General features: G+C 36.2%; 1 protein-coding gene and 1 long non-coding RNA gene across 44 annotated transcripts in view; one reads left to right on the top strand and one right to left on the bottom strand.

Moving 5' to 3' along the window:
* CEP170 (centrosomal protein 170) overlaps positions 1–27,649 on the bottom strand; it is a 128,426-nt gene that overhangs the window by 36,479 nt on the left and 64,298 nt on the right. For 29 of the 43 annotated variants that reach the window (XM_063707249.1, XM_063707250.1, XM_063707254.1 and 26 more), the window contains 5 exons: positions 25,765–25,928; positions 25,285–25,578; positions 12,075–12,224; positions 8,999–9,125; positions 3,670–5,502 (listed from right to left, as the gene is read on the bottom strand). In XM_063707249.1, coding sequence (XP_063563319.1) covers positions 3,670–5,502; positions 8,999–9,125; positions 12,075–12,224; positions 25,285–25,578; positions 25,765–25,928 — 2,568 coding nt within the window. The remainder of the gene's footprint in view (positions 1–3,669; positions 5,503–8,998; positions 9,126–12,074; positions 12,225–25,284; positions 25,579–25,764; positions 25,929–27,649) is intronic. The other 14 variants (XM_063707247.1, XM_063707233.1, XM_063707239.1 and 11 more) reach the window with 1 other exon arrangement.
* LOC134758682 (uncharacterized) overlaps positions 2,842–27,649 on the top strand; it is a 34,173-nt gene continuing 9,365 nt past the window's right edge. Inside the window, exons 1-2 of the long non-coding RNA XR_010134124.1 lie at positions 2,842–2,902; positions 26,522–26,707. This is a non-coding gene — a long non-coding RNA (uncharacterized lncRNA). The remainder of the gene's footprint in view (positions 2,903–26,521; positions 26,708–27,649) is intronic.

Genomic DNA, 27,649 nt, shown 5'->3' with positions numbered 1-27,649 from the left:
TATCTTCATACAATATCAGAATATTTTAGTGGAAAATTACCACAAACGTGTTTTGAATGTATATTTATGAGCATTCAGCAATAAGATCAGTTGGGGAGAAAAACTGCTGACAATGCTCTGTTTTGTCCTTTGACCTGGAGAAAGAGTTAATTCAAGCCATGCATGTCTAACATTTAATTTCTACTGCCTATAAATTTTGAAGATTAGAATTAAAAAGGGACTGCAAACAGTCTAAAAAAATTCTAAGGATATTAACATAATGTTTTTATTTTCTAAAATGTGCACTTAAAACATAATGAAAACCAAGTGCTTTATTTTGATAATTCAAGGTCTTTAAATTTAAATATATCTTGCCAAAATAAATCTGGATATTTCAGTTACAACTTGATATCAAGAATCACTGAAGGAGACTGGGCGCAGTGGCTCATGCCTGTAATGCCAGCACTCTGGGAGGCTGACACGGGACGACAGACCAGCCTGCCCAATATGGTGAAGGCTCTCCTCTACTAAAAATACAAAAATTAGGCGGGCATGGTGGCACACGCCTGTAATCCCAGCTACTTGGGAGGCTGAGGCAGGAGAATCCCTTGAATCCAGTAGGCAGAGGTTGCAGTAAGCCGAGACTGTGCCATTACACTCCAGCCTGGGCAACAAGAGCAAGATTCCGTCTCAAAAAAAAAAAAAAAAAAAGAAGCATTGAAAGAATGTTTTGGGGAAAAAAAACTAGTTAAACTCCTAGAAGCAAATTGCAAGTTACATCAGAGAAACATACAGAACTCTTCTCTTCATATTGCTAAATCTGAGATTTCCAATCTTCTATTTTTATCACATACATTTCTTTAAAAAAAACTTTTTTTTAATGGAGACAGGGTCTCACTTGTCCAAGGCTGGAATGCAGTAGTGTGATCACAGCTCACTGCAGCCTTGAACTCCTGGGCTCAAGTAATCCTCCAACTTTGGCCTCCCCTAAAATACTGGGATTACAGGCATGAAACGCTGTGCTGGCCTAAAAATATTTTAGAGACATCATCTAAAATATGGAATTGGAAACATTACGGAATTATTTTTACATATCCAATTGGGACAATATCACAAGAGCTAGGCTCAGATTATTTCCAAGGTCTTTAAAGTTTATACTGTACACAGCAACACTGATCGGCATGATTTAACATTCTTTTAAATCATGTTTCAAAAGTTAAAATTTTTCTTTTCTTTTTCCATTCCAAATATTATAATTGTCTTAAACAGAAATATTATAATATCAAAGGCACCTAAATTAGCAAAATCAAACAGGTAGGTTTGTTTGTTTGACCACCTTTTCCATACAGCTATTATAGTATGTTCTCACTGAAGGAAAGATCCTGGCCACTGTCCTAGAGAAGATCTAATACTATAAGTGGGTATCTTGACAGAATCTGAATATACAATCCTAGATTACAATATGGCTTTACACTCATAAGGTGGAATAGAGAATATAAACTGGGTAAAACATCAGAACTGCAAAGATTTTAGTAAACAATACCAAAACCTTTATATTGTATATTGACCTTGCATAGCCTCCTGATAATAATCCAGTAGATTCTAGCTGTCTTCTAGAAGCTTGCATACAAGTAAACACTGAAACTATTTCTTAGAGCTAGAATAGATACGGTAGAAAAACAACAGGCTGGGGATTAAAAGTCTTTGATTCTTATTCTGCCCCTGCCACTGCCATGTGCCCAGGGCAGGTTATTTCCTCTCTTGGCCTTGGTTCCCTTAAGGGAATAACTCTTCTAACTTTTAAATTCCATGATTCTAATTATTTAATATACTGCTAGTCCTAAGTATGAAAAGACTAAAATCATATACATCAATGTGTCCTACGGAATTTCATACACAATTCAAGGCTATTTTTGGACACAGAAAACTGAATATTTATCAAGTTCTGTATTCAAAGAAGCAGAAAATGAAATCTGTCTTTATATATAGCATCTTACAGTTGTTTCTTAGACTTGCTGAAGTAATCATATTTAGCTTGCATCTCAAGCCTTACCCTAAATATCGAGGAATAAAAGCACATCATGTGTTAAGAGGTACTCCAAGCTACCTGGTAACATAGAAATTATGTTAAGACAGGAAAATACATACATATCTTAATGGAGATGAGGTGATAAAACAAGTAGTACAGCAGAAGAAATTTCATCAGGAAATGCAGCACAGATGAAATGTGAATTGAAGTAGAGCCATAACCAAAAACAGAATGAAAATAAACCAAAATGTAGTAGTTAGTTTTAAAATATTTGGCAATAAATTTGTGAACCACCAACCAAAGCTTCAAGTGTGGAAATGAGGACTGGGGTAATAAGGAAAATGTTGTCTATTTTTTTTTGGAATCATGATTATATGTTATCTGGCTTCACCCTACGTCCATTTCTACCATAGACAGTGATCATCATTACCAAACCCACTGACCAGCAAAGAGATACAGGTGAATGGAGTGGAGGAAAGCAGCAGTGAAAAGAGGAAGAGAAGTGAAAAAAGTATCATATGCAAAGTACTGTTCCTTTAGGGTCTTGTAGGATATGGTGTGGTAGATGTAAACCAATCAAAAATAAAAAGATGAAATTTCATATCAACTTCCCCTCCACTCTTAACTCAAGACTTAGGGCTTACTTAGATGTCTGCCTACTGAAAATAATCACACATCTTCAAGTCTGTTGTAACAGCTGGCCTCCCACACTGGCCTTTGCAGCTACGCCTACATATGAGGCTCATTATGAAGTAATGAGAACATGCATATAGGACACAAACAAATATCCACCTCATTACTCTTTGGTCACACATGTATCTCAATGGCCTCAGCTCTGAATACAAAGCACATAAGCAAACAAATATAACAGCATCAGTTAAATTCTGGTGGAAAGTAAGTAGTTTTTGTAGTTATTATATTCAATTACACCTAATTACTAGAGTTAAATGATATAACAGCACTTTGTGAGATAATGCTCATAACCAGTTAAATTTCTACAGCCCAGTTTGGCCAATATATGCTGAGTGATTCCCCATGAATCCATCTTCTTCCACTGAAATAAATTAAGGTTAGTTTTCACCTGCTCCAACTATAAACAGATTTAACTTTAAAAAGTATAGGTAAAGTATGTGAGACATTTCAAAATGAGTAGGGAAAAAAAGAACAAAACATTGATTATTTCATTTAACTCTGAAAGGAGTAATAAAGCATATACTGCTTTTCTTCAACTTCTTAAGGGCTTTGAATTATGTGAGGATATTTAAAGGTTAAACACATGCTTTTAGAAGCACAATGTTAATTCCTATACTTTAAACCAGACACTTCCAGATAATTTAATTTTGACACACACATCCAAATATAGCACCAACTGGAAAATTAAAACTCCTAAATCAGCTCAATGAATTCCTAATTTTGAAATCACTATTTTGCGCCAGGACTCTAACTGGAAGTATATATAACTTCTGATTTTCCATTTACTATGCTAAATACAACTGTTTTATAGACCCCCCCACCGCCGCTGCCCCGTATATCATAACTTTTGTTTTGAATGAGTATCTTGGGAAGACAACTAGAACCTTACCTTTTAAAAAAAAAAAAAAAAAAAGAAGCCCCCAAATATACAACATACTAATGCTATTAGAAATCTGGATCCAATTTACCTGAAGCAGAGCCATGAGCTGAGGTCATACTTTTGACCTTGGAGTCTGAGAGTCGAGAGATACTGTTAGCTCTAATTCTAGGAGAAAATTTATCTGATGGTACTAGTCTGGCTCCACTTCTAATGATGGCTTCTGCGGTCCTCGAAGAGGCACTACTTCTAGAAATTGTTGCTTCAGAGTCACTACGAGCTGACAGTGAGCCAAGTCGTGTTCTACGAGGCTGAGCCAATAAATCAATCCGAGAGATGTTACGCCTTCCTGTGGGAGGTTTTGATGTAGAACTTGTTGTGGATACTTCAGAAGCAACAGATGCTTTGTCAGCATCGGCAAGTTCACTGTCTGAAGCTTCACCAAGTCGTGCTCTGCGCAAGAGGGAAGTCCTGGTAGGTCGTGGCCTTGGAAGGGTGGTTGATTTACTAGATGAACCAGATACCACCGGAGAAGTCTTAGATTTCGTTACTTTACTTCCTTCCAGTTTGGAATGTACATGCTCATCAGCTGAGGTAAGTGGAGTCCGTCCATGAGGTTTACGAGAGTAAGTTTCTTGATCAGATGACATAATATCAGAGATGGCAGAATGAGGTACACTAGAGGTTTGGTCATCATCTGTTAAGTCTACTGAAGGCTGTCTTATTCTCCCACTGGACTGAACAAATTTACGACCATCTGCTCTTGAACCCACATCTGTGGAACGACTTTTTGTTTTCTTTTCCATTTTTTCCCTAGCACCTGAAGATGATGATTTTGTAACATCTTTGGAAGGAGAACCTGTGGAACACCTATCTTTATAGAGGCTAGTGAAACTCTTTCGCTTTTGGGTTGACTTTCTTTCAGTTTCTCCAGTTACCAGACTGATTGTACTAGCTGTATCTACATCAGATTCTGGTGAAATAGAATTGTCTCTATTATAACTGGGAGTATCTGGTCCTTCATCAGTTTTATTATCTTCACGTAGTTTAGCTTCTAGAAAAGCCATTACTGCTTCTGTGTCTTTTAGAATAAGGGTTGTGTCCATACTAGAATCAGGATCCAAAGACTCACTTCTTTCTCGTATTCTACTTGCAGATGTTAATGCTAAAGAAGAAGGAGTAGAGGAAGTCTGTTTATTTATATGGGGAATAAGTTCTATCGGTATGTTTGGGCTGGGTTTTTCTATAGTGAAGCTCCCTTGTCGCACTAATGACTTGGAGGATTCCTTCTTGTCTCCTCCCTTTGGAGTCTGACTTTTCAGAATTTCCTCAGCTTTTCTTCTCTTGCTCTCACTTTGTGCCACTCTGTCTCCTTTGCTTGTAGAATGTCCTGAATTTTTTTCTGGAGGTTGTGATTCTTGTTTAAAAGTTTCCTCCCTACATTTATCTGTCTGACCTGAAACATTTTTGGAAGACAATTTAGTAGGTGTCCACTGAGCCTCCTCCCTTTGTTCTTGTTGTTGAAGTTTTGCTAATGTTTGCTTTACCAAAGAAGTTTCCTTATCAGTTTCACTTTTCTCCTTTCCAGGAGCAGAGCTGCCTAAGTGAAGTAGGGTTTTATTATCTCCACCAGTTTTGAGAGTCTCTCCATTTACTGCCCTGTTCATTTTACTCAAGGGTCTGTCAGCATCTTGTTTATCTTTCTGGTATACCTGTGTAGGTGTTTCTTTCTCCTGAAGTTCTGTGTCTTGTTTTTCTCCTATCTCTGACCTCTGTGTTACAACCTTTGCTCTGTGGCTCTCAAGAGACTTTTCTTCATTTGGAAGCTGGGGAAGAGTTCGTCTCCTTCTCTCTCCCTGGCTAGCCAAGGAAGTTGCAGAGCCAGTACTTCTCACTGTCATGCCAGACTCACTGATCTCTGTCTCTATGAAATAAAAACCACAAAGAAGGAATTGATTAAGACAAAAAAAAAAAATAAAATAAAAGGAGCATCATACAGTTGTCTGTCAGTATCCATGAAGACTGGTTCCAGGCCCCTTATTCCCCCAGGATACCAAATCCCAAGGATGCTTGAGTACCTTATATAAAGTGGTATAATATTTGTATATAACCTACTCACACCCTCCCATATACTTTAAATCATGTCTAGATTACTTATAATACCTAATACAATGTAAAAGCTATGTAAATAGTTGTTATACTGTATTGCTTAGTGAATAAGTACAAAAAAATAAAGACCACACACGTTCAGTGGGGACGCAATCATTTCTTTTTCCCCTCTCAAATATTTTCAATCCTCAGTTGAATTCACAGATGCAAAACCCACTAATACAAAACCTATGGCTAGAGAGGGCCAGCTATATTACATTACATTTTGAGATGTAAGTTAAAAATGACTTAAGTATACAAAACAAATGAGCCAGCATTGTGACTAAGTAGTTTAAGTACAATTTCAAGCTGCACAAATAAGCAATTCCTAGAGAAGTCAGGAAGGCCAATTGTATGAGATGAAAATTAGAGTCATCTGATCATTTTTCTCCTTTCATATATTTAATTTTCTATTTATGAATTGACAAAAATTATATACATTTGTGGTGTATAACATGATGTTTTGATATATGTATACCATTATGGAATGGCTAAGTCAAGCTAATTAATATATCCATTACCTCACGTACTTATCTTTTTTGTGGTGAGAACATTTAAGATCTACTTTCAGCTATTTCAAATACACAAGGCATTGTTATTAACTATAGTCATAATGGTATAAAAGGGTCATCTGATCTTAAACCTAAATATATTGCTCTTCTTTCCTCTTAATGTGTTTTATAGAAGGGAAGTTCACTGTGTTCATTCTCACTTTCGTAACTTTCCATCCTTGAGGTTTGCTCAAAAAACCAGAATCTATTGTAGATTTATACAGACAATGTCAAATAAACATTGTTTATTTTCTATATTTTCAACTACATAGTAGAGAAGAATGACATATCTAGTTTTTAAAAAGTATTATCTACTTGAAAGAATGATAATTTTGGATTTCCTAAGTAAAGTGAAAAATGCAGAACTTTTAACAACATTTAAAAGAAATCTATAGCTGATTAAAAGAATTTTAAAAATTGTAAGTATGTAACAGCAGACTTTTCATAGTTAGGACATAGCAAAATTTTATAAATTGAGGAATTTTTAAATTATAGTCTTCTGGTTATTAATGCCACATATGGAAATACAAAATCCCTTTCTTTTTTTTCAAGTAGAAGCCAATGAGAAAATATATATTTTGATTTTTCCACCTGAGAGAATTTGAGAATATTTAAGGATTTTCCTATTAAAAATGGAATGTATTTCTGAGAAAAGGGAAACATCTTTTCAGGGAAATATAAATTAACATATAAAGCTTCCTAATTTCTTAGGGATAAATGGAGAAAAGATACTAGATATAGCTTCTGTGGGTCTTTTTTTTCTCTTTATAATCCTAAAAGTTTAGTATTTAAATATCATATCAATACAATGGATGTGATGGAGGAAAATCCATACTGAACTGATAGATTTAACTTTAGTCATTAATCATGTTATATCTTGTTTTGTTTCTTCTTTCATATATCTTATCTCCTTAGTGCTAACTGAAGCATCTAGAATGTAATGGCTACTTTACCCTTTTGTATTTTTCCAGTATTTCTCATACTGCCCCCTCCTCATATACATTCAATATGTTTAACAAAAACGTTTTATTATTCAAGTGGATTTATCAGCTTATGTAAATAAGTTCATTTAAATATGATGACATAGAAATGAGATCATGAAAGCTAAGTGGTCTATTATTTTTTATAACAAGGGTAGAACTTTGCTTTTCACAGATAATAATTTTATAACAGATTCTTTGGTAAAGTTATCTAGCCTTCTGTCTGGTTTCTTTGTTTCCTAAACACTGTTTATATGAACCAAATGACTCTGTTCCCTCAAAAGAATTTTTGGTAATACTATCAATAACTTCTAGATTCTAATATAAATAAATGATGTAGCTTTTCTAGTACACTGCTATGTAGCTTCCTCAAATATTTCTAATACTTACAAAATTCTTAAAACAGATTTTTGGGGTGCCACAAGCCTGAGACAAAACAAATTTCCATTTTCAACCAGAATGAAATTAAGAAAACAGATAAAAGCCACATACAAAATCTCACTGAGGGTCTTTTTGCTTTTTAACTGTAAGTGAGTATTTATTTTTCAACTTGGATAAGTTTTTTAATTGTTTATTGTAAGTTGACAATTTATATTTGTATATGTTTATGGTGTATAAAATGTTGACCATAAATACAATGTGAAATAATTAAATCAAGCTACTTAGCATATTCATCACCTCAAAGAGTTAACACTTTTTGCGATGAGAACATCTAAAATGTACAATACTATATTATTAACTATATTCACCATGCTGTGCAGCAGACCTCAGGAAAAAAAAAAGCTTCTTCCACCTGTCTAACTGAGATTTTGTACCTTTTGACCATCATCTCCTCATCCTCCTTTCAGGGTCTTATTGTTAATTAGAAAACTAATGAACAAAAAGTAATAATGAAATCCTTGAAGGTACACAACTTCATTTTGTTAAAAAAGCCTTTATATTTCTGTTCACAGAAATATAAAAGGTAATAAAAATCATACTACATAGATTTGTAAGATTATTAATTTCTTTTTCACTAAATGTACCACATGAAGTAGGCACTCAATAAATATCTGTTGTATTTATGAATGAAATCGTTTGGACCTGTCTTCAGCTTATTTTTAAATTTTAACTTATATATATAATATATATGTGCTTCATCTTTATATGTAATATATACACACACCTATATATGCTTCATCTAAAAATTATTTCCTTATCTTCAGTTAAGATTATACTTGAATAATAGCTGCATCATTAGTCAAAATCATATCTTAAGATATCAGCATATCAGAAAGAGTAGGAAGAATTTTCATTTAAAAGTAAAGACAAAATTTAAAAACCATTCTTACTTTCAACAGCAGAAATTTACAACTAAAATGAAAAGTGCCTCGGAATGAAATATTAAATCCAAGCTGGTGTCTGTCCACCTGTCCTTAGGAAGTCTCAACTTACGAAGTCCACAAAATTTCTCAAAAAAGAGTTTTATCACTTTGAATTTGTCCCCTGCTTAAAATCCCTCAAAATATACAATATCTAATAAAAATCAGCTTTTTACTTATAAAATAAATTCATTTATCAGCATGAGAATATGTGAATATGTTTATTTAGGTTTAACTTACTTCTTACTATATAGATTTGGCTTGTTTTTTATAATAACAACTGATATATGATTCACAAAAAAGCAGAGAAGAGTAAGAGAAAGAGAGAAATGGAGAAAGAGAAGAAAAAAGGGATAAAGAATGAAAGAGAAAGAGAATACCATTCTCTAAAGGAAGAGGTGCAGAAAATTCCATTATCCTTTCTTCTTGATCATGCCTTGTATGATTGGCAGCCAAACTAGCCCACTGTGAAACCCAACGTTTGCTTCCAGATGAAGATGTGCCTTCCTAAAGGAGAAAAATAAGAAAACAAAATCATGCAGCCTGGTCATATCTGAGTCTCATGAAAGACAATTTCATTTAGTCACATTAACTTGCCATACAAACCCATAATTAAACCTCACCTTGCTATATTATCATTGATTACATCTTCTCTTATATAAAATAAAAATTCTCTAGAAAATAAAGATCTTCTCTGAAAAAAACTATGTTACTAAAAATGACACCTCTCAATGAAAATCCAAGACAAGCCAAGGCTTCATATGAAAACTGTAATGACAACTAGGGAGTGGAAAGCTACGACGGAAACTTTATTACCAACTAGTCACAACGAATATTTTATTAAGAGTGTCAGATTTGGGCTGGGTGTGGTGGTTGATGCCTGTAATCCCAGTTCTTTGGGAGGCCGAGGCAGGTGGATAAAGAGGTCAGGAGATCGAGACCACCCTGGCAAACATGGTGAAACCATGTCTCTACTAAAAATACAAAAATTAGCTGGGCATGGTGGCATATGACTGTAATCCCAGCTACTTGGGAGGCTGAGGCAGGAGAATTGCTTGAACCCAGGAGGTGGAGGTTGCAGTGAGCTGAGATCGTGCCACTGCACTCCAGTCTGGCAACAGAGCGAGACTTCGTCTCAAAAAGAAAAAAAAAAGTGCCAGATTTAATACATTAATAATGACAAGCTAAACACTGAAGAAGTGAAGACCTCAAATAGATAAATCACTATAAGATTTCAAGAATAGTAGGTAAGAATAGTAAGTATAGGCCAGGTGTGGTTGCTCATGCCTGTAATCCCAGCATTTTGGGAGACCAAGGCGGGTGGATCACCTGAGGTCAGGAGTTCGAGACCGGCCTGGCTAACATGGCGAAACCTCGTCTCTACTAAAAACACAAAAATTAGCCGGGCGTGGTGGCATGCACCTGTAGTCCCAGCTACTTGTGAGGCTGAGGCGGGGGAATTGCGTGAATCCAGGAGGCAGAGGTTGCAGTGAGCCGAGATGGCACCACTGCACTCCAGCCTGGGTGACAGAGGGAGACTCTGTCTCAAAAAAAAAGAATAGTAAGTATAGAGAATGACACACATACAGTGAAGCCTCCTAAGGATACCAAAGCCTGCTGCATCCTTAATCCCATCCAAGGTTTTCTGTTACCTGCCCACATTTCTGAGTAGTGAAGGTGGTACCAGAGCCATGTGGACCATGCTAAGAATACCAACAGTATGAGTGTCACTGACACACGCGTATGTAAAACCATTCTGTGAAGAGTGTTCTAAATGTCCTGTTAGGTAATATTAGGTAATTCCTACAAAGGAACCTACCAGGGCTATAGCTTTTGCTTGGCAGGGGTTGAAGGCATAGAGAAGAAAGAAGAGAGTCTATTTAAATTCACATTTATCAAAACCATTCCTGGGTTACTCAGAATGGCAACATATTGCCTCAAATAATTATCACCTGCTTTCAATAAGTAAATTAAGTATCTCATAAAACAGAAACCAGAATAAAAATTCTCCCAATCACAGGGAAATAATGAGCACTAAAATACAGTAATTGCTTTGACAGTTTTCAGGAAATAGGCCATATAAAGAAACAATTTTAACATTAATAAACAAACAAACATATAGGTCTATTTACCTGTATGTAAGAAACAAATCTTATTTATACTTCATACAAATGTAACATTTTATTTATATTTTCTTTATTTATACCTTGATTTTCTTCTTTTATATTTTGTTTTCTTCTTTTATTTTCTATTTTCTATTAATTTATATTTGTATATTACAAATTAGCTCATTTCCTGAGAGACAATATAGCATGAGTCAGAGAACGAAAGCTTCCATTGAAGGTTAGCTCTTATTATCTGAATAAATAATAATTAATACTTATGCCTTAGATACTTTTTTACATTTCTTTTTGACACAGCAATGTGGTATGAAATTCTAATATCATTTCTGATAAAGGTAAGAAACATTTGTTAAGTGCATAAATGTCAGGCAAGTACTATGCTGGATGCTTTATATACTTCATTAAATTCTCTGTAAATAGATTTTATCAAAAATGCCATTTGTGTAGATGAGAAAACAGAAGATAAGGGAGAAGTGACTGATTCAAAAGCTTTGAGCTAAAAGTGGCAGCTCTGGGTCAGATCTTTCTAGCTCTACTATGCATACTGACTCCGTAATTATCTTAACCAAGCAATCCTTAATTAATTTCATATTATTCTAATTATATCCCGGGCTGTACTGTATTTGCAGTTACTGAGTTATATAAACTGTATCTATCAGGCAGTGCCCTCGTACATGTTTCCTGGTATGATACACAGGAAACATACACTTCTAAGAAAGTATAAGCAGGATATGTTTCTTGTTTTATCTCATAATGCCAATCAGAACCATGAGCATATAGCTCATTAACTGCTTACTGAAACCTAATATTTTCCTCATTGACAAATGAATATTTCTCAAACCTAATAAAAATTAAAGCTGAATTACTGCAAAATTGCTTTAGGCTTTCATTAGAAAATAAATTTATAAAAATTTAGTTTTTAGAAGCATTTTACAAGGAGATACATTAATTGCTTAAAATAATGTAATTTACAAATGATAAGAATTCAGGCCGAGTGTGGTGACTCACGCCTGTAATCCTCGCACCCTGGGAGGCTGAGGCGGGTGGATCACTTGAGGTCAGGAGTTCGAGACCAGCCTGACCAACATGGTGAAACCCTGTCTCTACTAAAAATATGAAATTAGCAGGGCATGGCGGTGCACGCCTGTAATCACAGCTACTTGGGACGCTGAAGCAGGAGAATCACTTGAACTCAGACGGCAGAGGCTGCAGTGAGCCGAGATCCTGCCATTGCACTCCAGCCTGGGCAACAAAGTGAAACTCTGTCTCAGACAAAAAAAAAAAAGAATTTATACTTTATGCATTCAAATAGGTACACAGAAGAGATGTATACCTCTGAGTGGTGAAATCCAGATGTAGTCAGTGGTTTTCTTTCTTCCATTACTGCTGCAGCAGAACTGAGAGCCCAATCTTTTATTAGATCTTTATGTTTTTCGTTGATAATAGGCCTATTATAATCCTGATTGTCATCTACTCCAAACACCTAGAGGGAAAAATTATTTTATAAATGAAAATGAAAAGTCTGAACACAAGATTAATATGTGAATAGTATAATTAACTTCAGAGGCAAATAAAAATATTCCAAATTAATTTTAATAGTTAATTTCAAAACTAAGGAAAACTTCTTGAATGACAGTAACAGCTAATTGTGATAGCTAGAAACGAAAGCAGGCAGCCACAGCTTATGTGAAAGTAATTATCCTTTTTTTTTTGAGACAGAGTTTCACTCTTGTTGCCCAGGCTGGAGTACAGTGGCATGATCTCGGCTCACTGCAACCTCCGCCTCCCGGGTTCAAGCGATTTTCCTGCCTCAGCTTCCCGAGTGGCTGGCATTACAGGCATGTGCCACCATGCCCGGCTAATTTTGTATTTGTAGTAGAGACAGGGTTTTTCCATGTTGGTCAGGCTGGTCTCGAACTCCCGACCTCAGGTGATCCGCCCGCCTCGGCCTCCCAAACTGCTGGGATTACAGGCATGAGCCAACATGCCTGGCCGAAAGTAACTATCCTTTTTTTAACATTTAGCAAATGTCCTGTTCGATTAAAAAAAAATATTCAAGACATATTTAATTTGTTAAAAGATTTAATAGGTCAGGCGTGGTGGCACACACCTGTAATCCCAGCACTTTGGGAGGCCGAGGCGAGAAGATCACTTGAGGTCAGGAGTTCCGGACCAGCCTGGCCAACATGGTGAAACCCCGTTTCTACTAAAAATACAAAAATTAGCTGGGCGTGGTGCCATGCGCCTATAGTCCCAGCTACTTGGGAGGCTGAGGCAAGAAAATAGCTTGAACCCAGGAGGCGGAGGTTACAGTGAGCTGAGATTACGCCACTGCATTCCAGCCTGGGCGAAAAAGTGAGACCCTGTTTCAAAAAAAAAAAAAAGATTTAATAACGTTGTTAAACACTACAACAATGCCAAGAGTTAGAAAAAAGTATCTCTTCAGTTTCTTTTCAGCTTCTTTGCTCTATTATTTTTGTGACACTTGTTGAAAAACCATAAACATGTGGCTGATTTTATCTGTTCCTTCCCTAGCAAATGTTTACCATTTACATATCTGAGTTACATTTACGCATAAAATTTTCTAAGATGCCATTTTATTGTATAATTGCGACATAAGTAGATAGCATACTTCTCAAACTGTATTTGCCTAACAATCCCTTAAAGACCTTTGTTTGAAATGCAGATTCCAGGCCTATTTAAGATTAATTGTTTCAAAAAGCAAGTTGTCAATGTCCAACACTTCTGAAAAGTTCTAAATACGAAGACAAACAATGGTGTGCTTTTCTTTTATGGGCAGGACCTGAGTCTTACTCATTTCCTGGCATATAATAGGCCCTGGATGTCACAGAATAGATTGGAAAAATTTTAGGCATATAAATATTAACATTCTATTCTGCTATTAAAATCTCCACTGTGTTCCCAATTTTTATTCTTTATAGTTATTGTTTGTGGCTCTGATTATTACAATCTAGAAAAATATCATGCATTTGAATGAGCAATTTGCAGACAGGATCTTTAGGATATAACCAGAGAGCCTTCATTTTCTATAAGGAGAAGCTACCTCAGGCTAAACTATTTTCTAGACATAAAGTTTTAATGGTCTTATAGTACAGCTATCTGATAAGCTCTAAAGTTCATATTTAGTGAAACAGATATCAGACTTTCTCATTCATTAAAACTTGAAAATTTTACCACTAGATGGCCTTATTACTTAATATTTAATTCTAACATAACTATAATTGTCAAGAATTATGATTTAATATTCTCTTGAACTCCTCAATATTTAAATTATCTTTGCTTTAAGAGCAAATTATGTATTGTTTATTTTAAATCAAATATGAATTTTAATACATGGAAGCACAATGTACAGAAGTGAAAAAACAAAAACTGCTTCGTTTTGCTTAACATTAGCGTTAACAGCAGTGAAAAAACCAGAGTATAACCTGTGTCCTCTACCTTTAACCCCCACTTGTAAAGAAAGCAAATTATAGCTATTCAAGTTATTTGTGTCCGTCTTTAAAAAAGTTAATCACTCCTAACTCAAGTCACTGAACTCCAATTTTACTGAAGTTTATTTACTTATTTTATAATTACTAACAAAAATCTAACTCAGGTTTGAAAGTTAAAATAACCACATGAGTACTTGCATTTTTGCATCTCTTTGACATGTAATTTAGAAATTACCTTGAGTGATTTTCTGATGAATATTTAATTCTAATCCACACTAAAAACTTGATTTCCTCAAACATCTAAGCACCAGCAGTTTCAAATAAAATATCATGAACCTCTCTAAATCACTTCGGACACCACTTTGAAATGACAACAAAAAACACACGAACTAATCCTGTGAGGAAGGGGAGCTGAAGCAGGACAGAAAATACTTGGATGACGTTCGACAGATTCCTTTTAAAGCATTAGAGACAGCTATACATACATTATTAAGTAACAATTATTTCTTCTCCAAACAAGTGGTAGGGCCTGACCTACTACAGTGTGGGGAAAGAAGCCTTCAAATTTCACATCTGTTTTGATAGCGTTTTGAAAAATTAATGATAGCAATGACTACCAGCCCAGATTGAAATCCATATCTATGCGTTTCTGCCTCTAAGTAGAAACACATCCACCTGTGACAACTTTTATGTGAAAACAAATATATAAAGTTTATACTGTCTATATACTTAAAGTTAGTGTACTTTTCACACTTATAAAAGGTACCTACAGTCTGAAAAAACAGCTGATAATTGTACAGAACTTGAGAGCTCCTCAAAACCAAGACCAAGTATGCTAGGTTCTCTCACCTTTCATTTTAGATTCTATTCCCAGGTGATTTCACCTAGGAACATGCAAGGCTTCACTTCAATTACCAACTATATAGACTGTTGCTTACTGTCATCCCACCTGCTGGAAGGCTCAACGGTATTTCTTTTTTTTTTTTTTTTTTTTTTGAGACGGAGTCTCGCTCTGTCGCCCAGGCCGGAGTGCAGTGGCGCGATCTCGGCTCACTGTAAGCTCCGCCTCCCGGGTTCACGCCATTCTCCTGCCTCAGCCTCCCGAGTAGCTGGGACTACAGACGCCCACCACCACGCCCGGCTAATTTTTTGTATTTTTAGTGAGACAGGATTTCACCGTGTTAGCCAGGATGGTCTCGATCTCCTGACCTCATGATCTGCCCGCCTCAGCCTCCCAAAGTGCTGGGATTACAGGCGTGAGCCACAACGCCCGGCCTCAAAGGTATTTCCAACATAGAATCTCAGCTCTAGGCCCATGATTCTCTTCTCTGGTCTGGTCTCAATCCAAATCCCAAACATGAGATGGTACAAAATCTAGGTCTTTCATTCAGCTAGGAACTTCTGTAGGCTAGAAGTCCACAGTGGGGAAGGAGAGATGAGACACCTAATTTTTATGCTTGCACCCCAAGTTTGCCAGTTTCTAATTCTTCCAGAGTAGGATCAAAGGAAGGCGGAATAGGACAGGAGTGGAAAACTTCTTTGTGAACTTGCACTTGCATGGAGAGCTGTCTGGGCCTGGCAGATGTTTAAAGACAACTCATTCGTATTGGGCGTAGGAAGTGGCTTTCACATATTCTCTCCTACAGTTCCCCCGATCCGAGTAGATACATCTCTATTTGCGGAGTGAGCCACAACCCCTCTGCCATGGCCTTTAGGTCTGGGGTAAGAAGGCAGTACCTCCCTCCCTATCCCACTCCAACAATCATGAAACAATCTTTTCTTCTGAATACATTTGTATATTTGGCATTTCACTTTGGGATTTCAAATCCAAAGCTCAGTGGCTACTGTCAACAATTTAAACAACCTGTTACTGAGGAATGGCACTTACTCTCCACAGGCTACTTGGCTAGCCACTGCAGGGGATTACAAAATCTGTATGACAGTCTTTGCTTTTGAGGAGGTTACGTCTGATAAAGGAGCTTATAAAAAGAAGAGGCTGTCACCTGAAAGAACCATGCAGGAATATTCTGTAATTAAAACCAAATATCCATAAGAACCAAACTATATTTTTAGATTTTAGTTTTAAGTTTAAAGAGACTAAACATTCTCCAGATAACAAACTCGTACAATACAAACCAAACCTATGAAAAGTTTGACTGATTTTTTTCACTAGCATATTATGATCATAGTCATTATTATTGAAAAGCTCAGTCTGTGCAAAGATGCACAGTGTCCAATTCTGAAATCAGAATGGTGAGGATGGGGGATACAGGGTCAACTTTCATGGGGATAAATATCCTACCTATTGAATATTTGCAGAGAGGTCAAAATTTACATTTAGTAACATCAGATACGGGAAGCTTGCTGATTGTGACAGAAAATAGAGACCACTGTGAAAGAAGAGAAGCGCCGTGGGGTAAGATGTAGGCATAAAACTATAGTAATACAATGTAGAGCAAAATGATAATTCAATAGCAATAGTGCTAATTTATTAGTTTAAAAAATATCCAAATCAGTAGGAATTCAGAATTCATATTCCCACAGAAATGAAAAAGATAATGGCAGATTAAACATCTAACTTCTACAGTCTTATTTTAAAGTAACAACTGAAAAATAGTATTGCATTAATATATCAATCACATCAAGGTGTCCAAGTAAAAATGTACTCAAGTTTCAACCTCAGATAACCAGAACATCTTTCTCCTCAATGAGCAAAGACTTCTTGGGTAAGGAGAGCAGGGTCTCTGTTGGATCAAATCAATAGTAGAGGTTCCCATGGACCATGAAAATAATTTGACACTTTAAGAATTAAGAATTGCTAGATGACGAGTTAGTGGGTGTAGCGCACCAGCATGGCACATGTATACATATGTAACTAACCTGCACAATGTGCACATGTACCCTAAAACTTAAAGTATAATAATAAAAAAAGAAAAAAAAAAGAATTAAGAATTATGCAGAATTCTAGCCACTAGTGTCAAGGAACTAAATCAGGATGATTTAAGAGGAGAACTTATTTTTGTAATTGTCTATGAAAATCTAATTTTACTTTTAAAAAGAAAAATCCCTTAAAATTCAATGGAATAAGTTATTCTGAATATTTAACACTGTGATTTTTGTCACATATTTGTAATCAACTTTTAAATTTAAAATTCAGACAAAATTATTAGAAGAGCACAGAAAGGGAGTCAGGAGAGACATTTTATAATTTATCCTGGTCCACAAATAAATATATGTACATGCACATTCACAGCAGTGTTACAACAGCCAAAGGAAGAAACAACACAATTATCCATCTGTGGATGGATGGATGAATAAAATGTGGTTTATGCACACAATAAGATATTTATTCAGCCATAAAAAGGAATGGGCAGGGAGTGGTGGCTCGTGCCTGTAATTCCAGCACTTTGGGAGGCCGAGGTGGGTGGATCACCTGAGGTCAGGAGTTTGAGACCAGCCTGGCCAACATGGCAAAACCCTGTCTCTACTAAAAATACAAAAATTAACCGGGCGTGGTGGCAAGTGCTTGTAGTCCCAGCTACTAGCGAGGCTGAGACAGGAGAATCGCATAACGTGAGCCGAGATCACGCCACTGCACTCCAGCCTGGGCAACAGAGCGAGACTCTGCCTCAAAAAAAAAAAAAAAAAAAAAAGGAATGAAGTACTGATACAGGTTACAACACATGTGAACCTTGAAAACATTATTCCAAGTGAAAGTAGCCGGTCACAAAAGACCACATATAGTACGATTCCATTTATACAAAATGTCTAGAATAAGCAAATCCATAGAGACAAAAAGTAGATTAGTGGCTGCCAGGAGGCTGGGAGAGGAAGGAATGGGAAATGACCGCTTAATGATTATGAGATTTTGTTTTGCAGTGATGAAAATGCCCTGAAGTTAAGATAGTGCTGATGGTTGTACAACCTTGTGAATGTACTAAAAGCCACTGAATTGTATACTTTAAATGGCTAAAATAGTCAATTTCATATTATATGAATTTTACCTCACATTTTCTTTAAATGGGACTCTATCTTCTTTTTTTTTTTTTTTTTGAGATGGGTCTTGCTCTGTCACCCAGGCTGGAGTGCAGTGGCACGATCTTGGCTCACTGCAACCTCCGCCTCCCGGGTTCAAGCAATTCTCCTGCCTCAGCCTCCCGAGTAGCTGGGATTGCAGGCTCATGCCCCATGCCCTGCTGTTTTTTTTGTATTTTTAGTAGAGACGGGGTTTCACCGTGTTAGTCAGGATGGTGTCAATCTCCTGACCTTGTGATCACCCGCCTTGGCCTCCCAAAGTGCTGGGATTACAGGCGTGACCCACTGCGCTCAGCCTCTATCTTCTTCCTTTGCTCCCCTGTCTGGGTGAAAACATGTTCTTAAATCTTTTGTCTTCCCTCTTAACCTATCTTGTGTCCTTGATTCTCACCATTACTTAGAAGTCTTACATCCATAATCTCTTCCCTCCCATCACCTCCTACATCTTTCTCGATTTGCTCTTTCTTTCATATCTTCAAATTATACTTAGATCTCATCTAATTCCTCTAAAATCTAAATGTCCAATTTCTCTCCTTTTTATGATTCATTCCCTGGTCATGCATCCCCTCTTACAGTCCCTATAAGCTGGAAGTTCATCAACAATCATATTCCCCTTTCCTTACCAAGCAGATTTTCCAGCTGGAAGCTGTCAGGTAGATATCGCTAGGAACTCAAAGGTAAGTCTAGTCTATTTATCACAGCATCTCCCTGAAATTTATACATTTCTTCTTCTTCTAAGACTATCCATTTTTGCAGCTTTCATACTTAATATTACAAAGCTAAGTTTATAATATATACAAGGTTTTAAACTATATATTTTAACCAGTTATTTTGGAATCAAGATATAAACTAGTTTCAGCATATAAAAATGCAGAAAAATTTCTTTGTGGGGGCGTGGTTGGATTTAATTAATCTATAAATTCATTGAAATAAGTTAGCCAATCTACAACGAATCATATACAAATGCTAACAAATGAAAAAGCAGGTCACAAATTTTTCTTTCTCATTCATTCACATTCAAAAGATATTTATTGAGTGTCTATTACATGCCAGACACTGTTCTAGACACAAGGGATACGATGTGAACAAGACAAATAACATCATCTTAGAGTGGACAAACAGAAAATAAACCAGACGGAAGTGAGTTCTATAAAGAAAACACAACATGGCAATCTGATGGAGAGATATAAGAAGTGAATGATGCAGCTACTTTAAATGGAGTGGTGAGTAAAAGCCACTTCAAAGTGAATTATGAGATGGGTATAGAGTTTCCATTTTTCAAGACAAAAAGTTACAGAGATGGATGGTGGTGATGGTTGTGCAACATTTAAAACGTATTTAATAACACTAAACTCTACACTTAAAAATTGCTAAGACGATAAATTTTCTTGTATATATTTTCCACAATAAAAAGATGGAAGAAATAAATAAAATGAATTATGAGAAGTTAGGCATGCCAAAAAGACAAGGAAGAGCTTATTAGATTGAGGGCACAATTTCCTCAAAGAGGAAAATAAATAGAATTTCATACAATAAGAGAGAAAGGAAAATGAGGACAAACCTATTATGTTAGGCGTCTGGCTGAATAAAAGGTGAGGGTTCCCTCGTGAAGCTTTGGAAATTAACATAGCAGGAGAGGGTTTCTTATACCCAGGAAGGAGGCAGCAGAGGTTAAGAAGGGTTGAGGAGAACTAATCAGAGAAACCAAAAGTAAGCTCTCCTGGTAGAAATTAAAAAGAAAAAATTCTCAATATAGAAAAAATTGCTCAGTCAAAAATAAAAATGCTGACTCTGTTGTCAAAGTCTTCTCCTATTGTCCAAGGCTCTTACTTGATCTCCTACTTCTTGAGTTCCCATGCACATCTAATTTTCTATCTGAGTGGACTTTGGACATCCTGCCTTCCTCTACATAGATTTTGATTCTGGTTTATCATCGTTTCCCTGGCTCTTACTTGGATCTCATCTTAAATCTTGCTGTGACTTTCAGGGTTTGGAATATTTTTACAGGGTCCAGATCCTCAGCACTGACTTTCTTGAGCTGTTTGACTCACTGCTGTAAATGTTCTTCCTCCCATGTTTCTAGTTTTGTTATAGGTCTCCTGGCTCTAGATTCTTCCCTACCAACTGTTGCTTATAGAACCAGCAGTGACCAGGCCCTATGAGGGAAGAAAAGACGCTAATAAGAGGCTTTGTAGGGGAGCTATATTGACACAATGAACAAGAATCAAAACTCAGGACAAGAAAAGTATCTGGCAGACTTGGTCTATGGTATGAAATTTATGAGGAGAAATATTTCTTTAAAGAGGATAGTTCCTCAAGCCCTCCACAATGATCATTTTTTCTTGTTCCTTTAATGTTTAGCTTTCTGTTCTTACCACAAGTTTCTCCTATTTAGCTTAGGAGGTTAGGAAGTAACCCTGACAAGGTCTTCCTCTTGCCTCAGTGGTTATCTCTTTTGATGGAAGAGTGGAGAGAAGAAACTGGTACTGTGATGGGAAGGTAGTTATCGGAGAGGCCAAGGGAGAGCGGGTTGGGAGAGATAATTACTACTATGAGACATAAATGCCTTTAATCTAGGCAGTCAACAGCACTTTCTTATAGTGTATTTCCATGTAAACTTAGATGTAAAACTTAAGAGGTCTTTATCAATATCAGGTATTTGTGTTAACGTTTTAAAGGTGAATTTGAGGACAGGCATAAAATAAGGTGATCTATTGAGAGAGACAGCCCCAAAATACAAACCCAAATGCTGTAATCTCATAACTTGGCGACAGAAAAAGAGGGTAGGTAGTTCACTATCTTTTAACTACTACCAGCACAGAAAAATAAGGATACAGCAGTTTAGCTTGGCCATCTCTTTAAAGAAATCCTATTTTAATGCTATGCAACTCTTCCCAAGGTAAGATGCAAATACATGGTTTGCTCATCTTCTTTAGCCCAAGAATTACAATGTATTTTGGAGAAAAACTGAAAAGGCATTCTGTGCTCATAATAGTTAACATCAGTGTGTCATGTGACTGTTGCTTACTGACTTCTCTTTGCTCTGCTTTTGATTCCAAGATGCTACATATTCCTTTGGTTTTCTCTTATTCCTGTTTCATATTTTTCAGTTTCCTTTGTTCGCCCTTCTCCTTTGTCCATCAATGTTGGTGTTGCTGAGATTTTCATACTTTATTTGCTCTCACCCTATACATTTTCTCTGATTAATCTCATCTCTTATTTTGTATTCAATTACTGCTATGGTTTGGATGTGGTTTGTCCCTGCCAAAACTCATGTAGAAGTTTAATTGCCAGTGTGACAGTGTTGGGAGGTGAGGCCTAATGGGAGGTGTTTGGGTCAAAAAGGCAGATCTCTCATGAATATATTAATGCTATCTTGTGAGTTCTTGTTCTTATGCGAATGGATTTGTTCCCTTCACAGTAGACTGTTATAAAGTGAGGCAGCCCCTCTTGTTTTGCCTTTTTGCATATGTCCACTTCCCCTCTGACTTTCTCTACCATGTTTTGACCCAGCATGTAGCCCTTAACATAAGCCAGCCATATGTGGAGCTATGCTCCAGAATTTCCCAGCCTGCAGAATTGTGAGCTAAATAAACCTCTTTTCTTGATAAGCTACCCAGTCTCAGATATAGCAACACAAAACGTACTAAGACAGCTGCCCTCTATTGTCTAATAATTCCCAGATCTGTATTTTTAGCCCAGGCCTCTTACCTAAGATCTAGTCATTAACTAATTGACTACTGGACATGACAGCAGCTTTTAGATTGTCTTCTGTGCTTCTGGCATTTCCAATGCTCAATCCATACTTCACACTTTTGACAGTGACTCGACCATGTCATTGCCCTACTTAAATGTTTTCAATGATTCCCCACTGCCTTCGGCATTAAAGTCCTCAGTATGATATATAATGAACTTCAATATCGAGTCCAATCTCATCTCTTCAAAAGTAACTGTGGTCCTCTGAACAAGTCATGTGTGCTCCTGTGCTTTCGAATAGGCTGTTCCATATTTCTGGAAAACTCTACCTAGCATGCCTGTTATGGGAATAATTACGTACGTTTCACGACTAGCTCAGCTGGCAATATTTATTGAGGACATTTTATATGCTGGCACTAGGTTCCTACAGTCATGGAGTTTACATTTGTTTGTGTCTCTTTCCAATGGGAGTGGGGAGGCAAATGAATAAACAGTGAACTGGTGAAGCAGTAATAAAGCTTATGATTAAAATGAAACAAGTTGATGACAGTGACTACTTTTTTTTTTTTTAACTGAATGACTAAAGACTTCTCTGAGGAAGGAATGTCCTCTGAAGACCTGAGATCTCCTCTTGGAAGCTATTGGTAGCTTTCCTCCAACAGCTTTATTTTTAAAGTCTTGGTTTTCGTCTGTGTATATCTATTCCAGTACACAGCCATTTCTTGAGAGAAAGAGCTCAGTCTTTTCATTGTGAATCACCTTCTCGTAGACACAAAGCCTGGCACATAGTTAATATTGAATTAAAGTTGCTAAATAAATGAATCAATGAAATAGAACACATCTCAAATGATGACGTGAAAAGAAGAGTTAGACCACATGAACGTTTCCAGGACCAAAGCACATTTAAATTCAGACAAACAACAGCTGATGGCCCCAACTTCAATCCCACACACCCAAACCTCAAAATGGAGAAACTCTATGACAACACTCGTCCAGGCAACTTGATATGATGCCTGTATCTACTCCTATCCTCCCAAAGTGCTTTTTCTGCCTTCCTTCTGGCTGTTGTTGGTATTTGTTTTCTTCATACCCACAGTTTACTTCCTCTTACTCAGACATGATTCCTGCTTTTATGCTTTTGTTTTCCCAGAGTCTGACTTTAATTAGCCCGAATTTGGCTTTAAGCTTTATGTGGATTCAAGCTAATGGAATCTTAGCTCTTTTTCTTTGGTAGTCACAAGATAATGTAGTGAGCTCTGTTCTTCCCAGCAATATGGTCTCAGCTTCATATTCTGGTTTATACAAACTAAGAATGACTTTGAACTATGTACACAGTCACACACTACCATTACTCCTTTAAATGACTCCTGCTCTAAAGTCTTGGGTTTCTCTATCCACAGTGTGACCATATAATTTGCTGTCAAAATGGACTCTGAGAATAAAAAATGATGCTTATGATAATTGTAGGCAACAGGTGTAAAACAGGTTTTGTGGCCACCCTCTCTATCCAGCAGTTTCCTGAAGAGTTTCATCTGCTACAATGACTTCTTTCTTGGCTTTCTGCTGTCCTGGCCAAGCTAGCCCCTCACACTGTCACTTCCATTGTGGTTTTATATTTAACCCTTTCAGTGCTGAAAGAACATTCTGGGATTTGTCAGTACTTTATGTAGAGATTCAAATGTGGAAACTCCTAATAACAGTAATGATAAAGCAACACTTATAAAGCAATATAATAAGATAGGTATTGTGATAAGCCTTTTACATGTTTTATTGAATTCTTTTTATAATCTAGTGATATCGCCTCTGTTTCAGAGATAAAAGAAACTGAGGCTTAAAGAGGTAACTTTACCCAAGGGCACACACTAGCACATGCAAAGTTTATATTTAATCCCAGATCTGTCTGCTTACAAGTGTCCATGTTCTTAAATTGCACTCTCTCTCTCTCTCTATATATATACATATAAAATCCTTCACTGCAAAATAATCTTTTAATGGGAAAACATCAGCCATTATCATCAGTCATTAAGAAACATCAGATGTTTCTTAAACACTATACTTTTCATATTAACAACTATAATATTGCTCACCTATTTCCCAGACAATGGGTCTCTAAAAGTTTGGAGTTGAGCAGCTCAGTGGTAAACTTTAAGCATGTACTCCACAATAAATGTATGTTTAGAAATTATACGTACTCCCTTACAGTGTAGTAAGAGATTTTATACACTATAGAACACAATCCAAAATAAAAATTAAAAATATGAAAATAAAAGTAAACATTAAGTTCTAATATTTTTCCTGCATCCCAAAGGGTTATCTTATCTTGCCCTCCTCCCTGAAGAGGCCATTCCAGAAACTCATCATCTAAATAAGTGCATCTCAAATGTTAATGTGCACATTAGTCAACTGGAGATCTCATTTCTAATGTAGATTTTGACTTGGTATATATAGGATGGGCCTGAAAAGCTGCATTTCTAGCAAGCTTCCAAGTAATATTTATGCTGCTAACCCGTGGAGCGGATTTGAGTAACAAGAATTCAAACAAAAGATTAACGTTTAGCCAAACGGATACTGCTATTTTGCAAGAGGTAATATTAGGTTGGTGCAAAAGTCACTGCGGTTTTTGCCATTACTTTCAACGGCAACCTTGATAGCTGATTCTAAAGTCAACCTTTCACGACCATTGGCAAAACTGAGAAAAATTACTTTTTAAACCATGCAACAATCCTTACACACGCTAACCAATAATATCAAAGAATACACTTGAAATGTAGGTAACTATCACGACTGGTCATATACGTGGTTAAACTAGTAAACTAAATCATAAACAACTGATTTTGTTTTCATATACTTCTCTTCTACCACCAATGACAGCAGTGAATAGAAATTAAGAAAAAATACGGACAAAGAACAAAGCTAAAATAAGTATTTTCATCTTCCAACATGAAATCAGCAGGTAGGAAATCTATGGTTAACTATTATTGGCTAATATCTACATTTATGTTAACAGAGTTATAGCAATGTTTGTTGGTTGTTTCTTTTTATTTTTTAAGTAAATGCAAAGCAAGAATGTCCAAAGCATACTATTTTTAAAACCTATCTTTAATTTACACAAATTTAAAAGGTCCAAACCTTTTAAATGTACAGAGCTTTATGTATGAAACTCAGGTAAATTCAGAATATCAGCAAATAAAATCACAAAGCATGTTGGTCTTACTGTTAGTCTTGCAGTTCCCTAACAAAACCCTAAAATTCACATACCACTGACTGCATGACAACATCTCATGCTGACTCTCCAATAATTTCCACCAGTCAAATACACCACACAACAACTAAGATCACACTCAAATTTCAATTATTTACCTTGTCAATCATTTTTCTTGCTTCCACTTCCTCACTGTTGGGATTCTCTAACTCAATGGTATAAGTACCCTTGTCACTTTGGTCATCATCATTATCCTTTTCAGAAGTAGCAGAAGTTGCTTGATTTTTTAACATTTTATCCATCTCCTGGCTTGGTCTGTGCCCAAGACTCCCTGAACTTCTTAATAATGCAGTTTGTAGGAAGGGTATTGACACCGATGGCTCCTCTGATTTCTGTTTTAACAATTTCCCATGTGGAACACCATGCCCCCCTCTGTGATGCGCAGAGCTAGTCTGTAAAGACAAAGAAACCACTTTGGCATCTGCTGTTGGAGACTTTGCTTTCTCAAGTTTTGTATGTGGTGTTGAATATGTAGTTTCCTGACACAAGATTCCCGCACTTTGAGTAAAAGAATATGACCTTCTTTTTCTGGGATTGTCTTCATCAAAGAATGCAATCATAAAAGCAGTTTGACTTACAACAGCTTGGTCTTGATGCTTTTCAGTAGCCTGGACCTTCTGTAGCTTTTTGTGTTCTGAATGGTGGCGTCTTAAGTGTTCCTCAAGAGTTGCACGTTTGCTACAGCGCCTGTGAGCCCCAGCGTTCTCTGAATCACTTTGCGTACCATCATCATGTTTATTTCCTGGATACGAAAAGAAAACACACAATAGAGAAGGAAAAAGTCCCATGTAGAAATTTAGAAGCATATACAAAAGTGCTATTTGTTTTGCTCCCCTCCTCCTTTTCAATCCAAAGTCATATGTTCTCTTCAGTAACAGGCTCGGCAAACTTGCTCAATTGCAATGGTTACATTCAAATTTTATCAACTAACAATGAGGTCCTTTATAAACAACTGAATAGGATCGCCTTTCTCCAAATTTTAACTTTATAATGTTTCATCAATATCTTAATAATCGATGCTCTATCTTTGCGATATTTGTATTCCTAACATCAATAAACATTAATTCTGCCTTCAAATTATACACCTTATTTAGCAATAAAAAATTTGACTCTAGCATTAGAGATGAAAAAAGACAAGAAAAAGGGTAATGTCACTGAAATGCTTACTGTTACACAGGAAATGAGAACACAAGTATTGTAAAAATGTGATGAATCTTAAGCTTCACTGATGTTCAGTACTTTCAGAAGCTCAGCATATTTTTCCTTTTTATTAAAAAGATTCAAATTTGTAGTCCCCATTAATTATTGCAAAATTTTTTCCACATATCTTTCCAGCTATGAGGATTTTTGAAAACTGCATTTGCACTCGAAACTCTAGTGGCTTCAGAGTTAAAGAAAGCATGCTGAGAGGTCTATCAATGCAAAGGGTCATCTGTGAAATCTCCACCTAGATCTAAGGACCACTGGGCAAACAGCATGGTGCTAGATATAACCAGCTATTTTCCCCATGAAGCATATCAGGTTAGAATATATTTGAATTTTGAAAGATCACCTCTTTAACAAAGGTTTTTCTATTTTAGAGCAAGTAAAAGCCACTAGTTACCCTTAATGGTTCTGTTAGGTTTTGGATGTGATGACACAAAAATTATTTTTTTCCTGATTTAAAATTCTCATTACCTAAATAATAAGTATATGATAAAAATAATCAAATGATATTGTATTATTATAGCATGAAATTATTAGAAAGTCAAGTTATTCTGTGCATGTTTTAAATGGAATCACAAATCAGAGCTTAAATTAGTTTCAAGCTTCTTTAGCTATAAATGAGTTTAGTCAACAAGGTACATTCTAATGCTTCCAGGACTAAATCTGATTTTTAAATTTACCTGGGCTACAAATTTTAATGTGAACACCCACTGAATAATATGGTACCAAACAAAATAATGATCAGACATGAAAGACTTGGGGGTGGGAGAAGCAAATGACCTATGTCTAGGGAAGTTGAGTGTTAATGTTTATAGGTTGTTCCTAATGAATTTAGAGATTACTAACTGGTCCCAATGATTTAACACAGAAACACTAGTTATAAAAATGTGGTACATAAAAGGAATGAGAAGACACAGAAGAGAGAACTGCAGAACACACAGAAAAGGGTCATGTCTTGGAAAAGTAATAGGCAAGGGAAACAAAGGGAGTAAGATCAAAATGAAGGTGATTTGGAGATCACATCTATCAAAGTAATAGTGATTAATACTATAAAAACCATATATGACAACAAATCTGAAGATCTTTCTTCAAATTGTTGACTACTCAAAATGCAATCTGAAAAGAAAAAATGGAATTAATTAATGAAATCCCTGCCTCAGGTAATTAAGCTAGGAATAACAGATAGCAGATGAAAGGCAAGCCCAAACAAACTCACTAGTTCAAATACAGACTTCATTAAAAACACTAGATTTTACA

This window comes from Gorilla gorilla, chromosome 1 (assembly GCF_029281585.2).
Source record: "Gorilla gorilla gorilla isolate KB3781 chromosome 1, NHGRI_mGorGor1-v2.1_pri, whole genome shotgun sequence".
Taxonomy (NCBI): Eukaryota; Metazoa; Chordata; class Mammalia; order Primates; family Hominidae; genus Gorilla; species Gorilla gorilla.
Note: the sequence above shows the minus strand (reverse complement) of the source record. Positions and strands in the feature narration are given on the sequence as shown.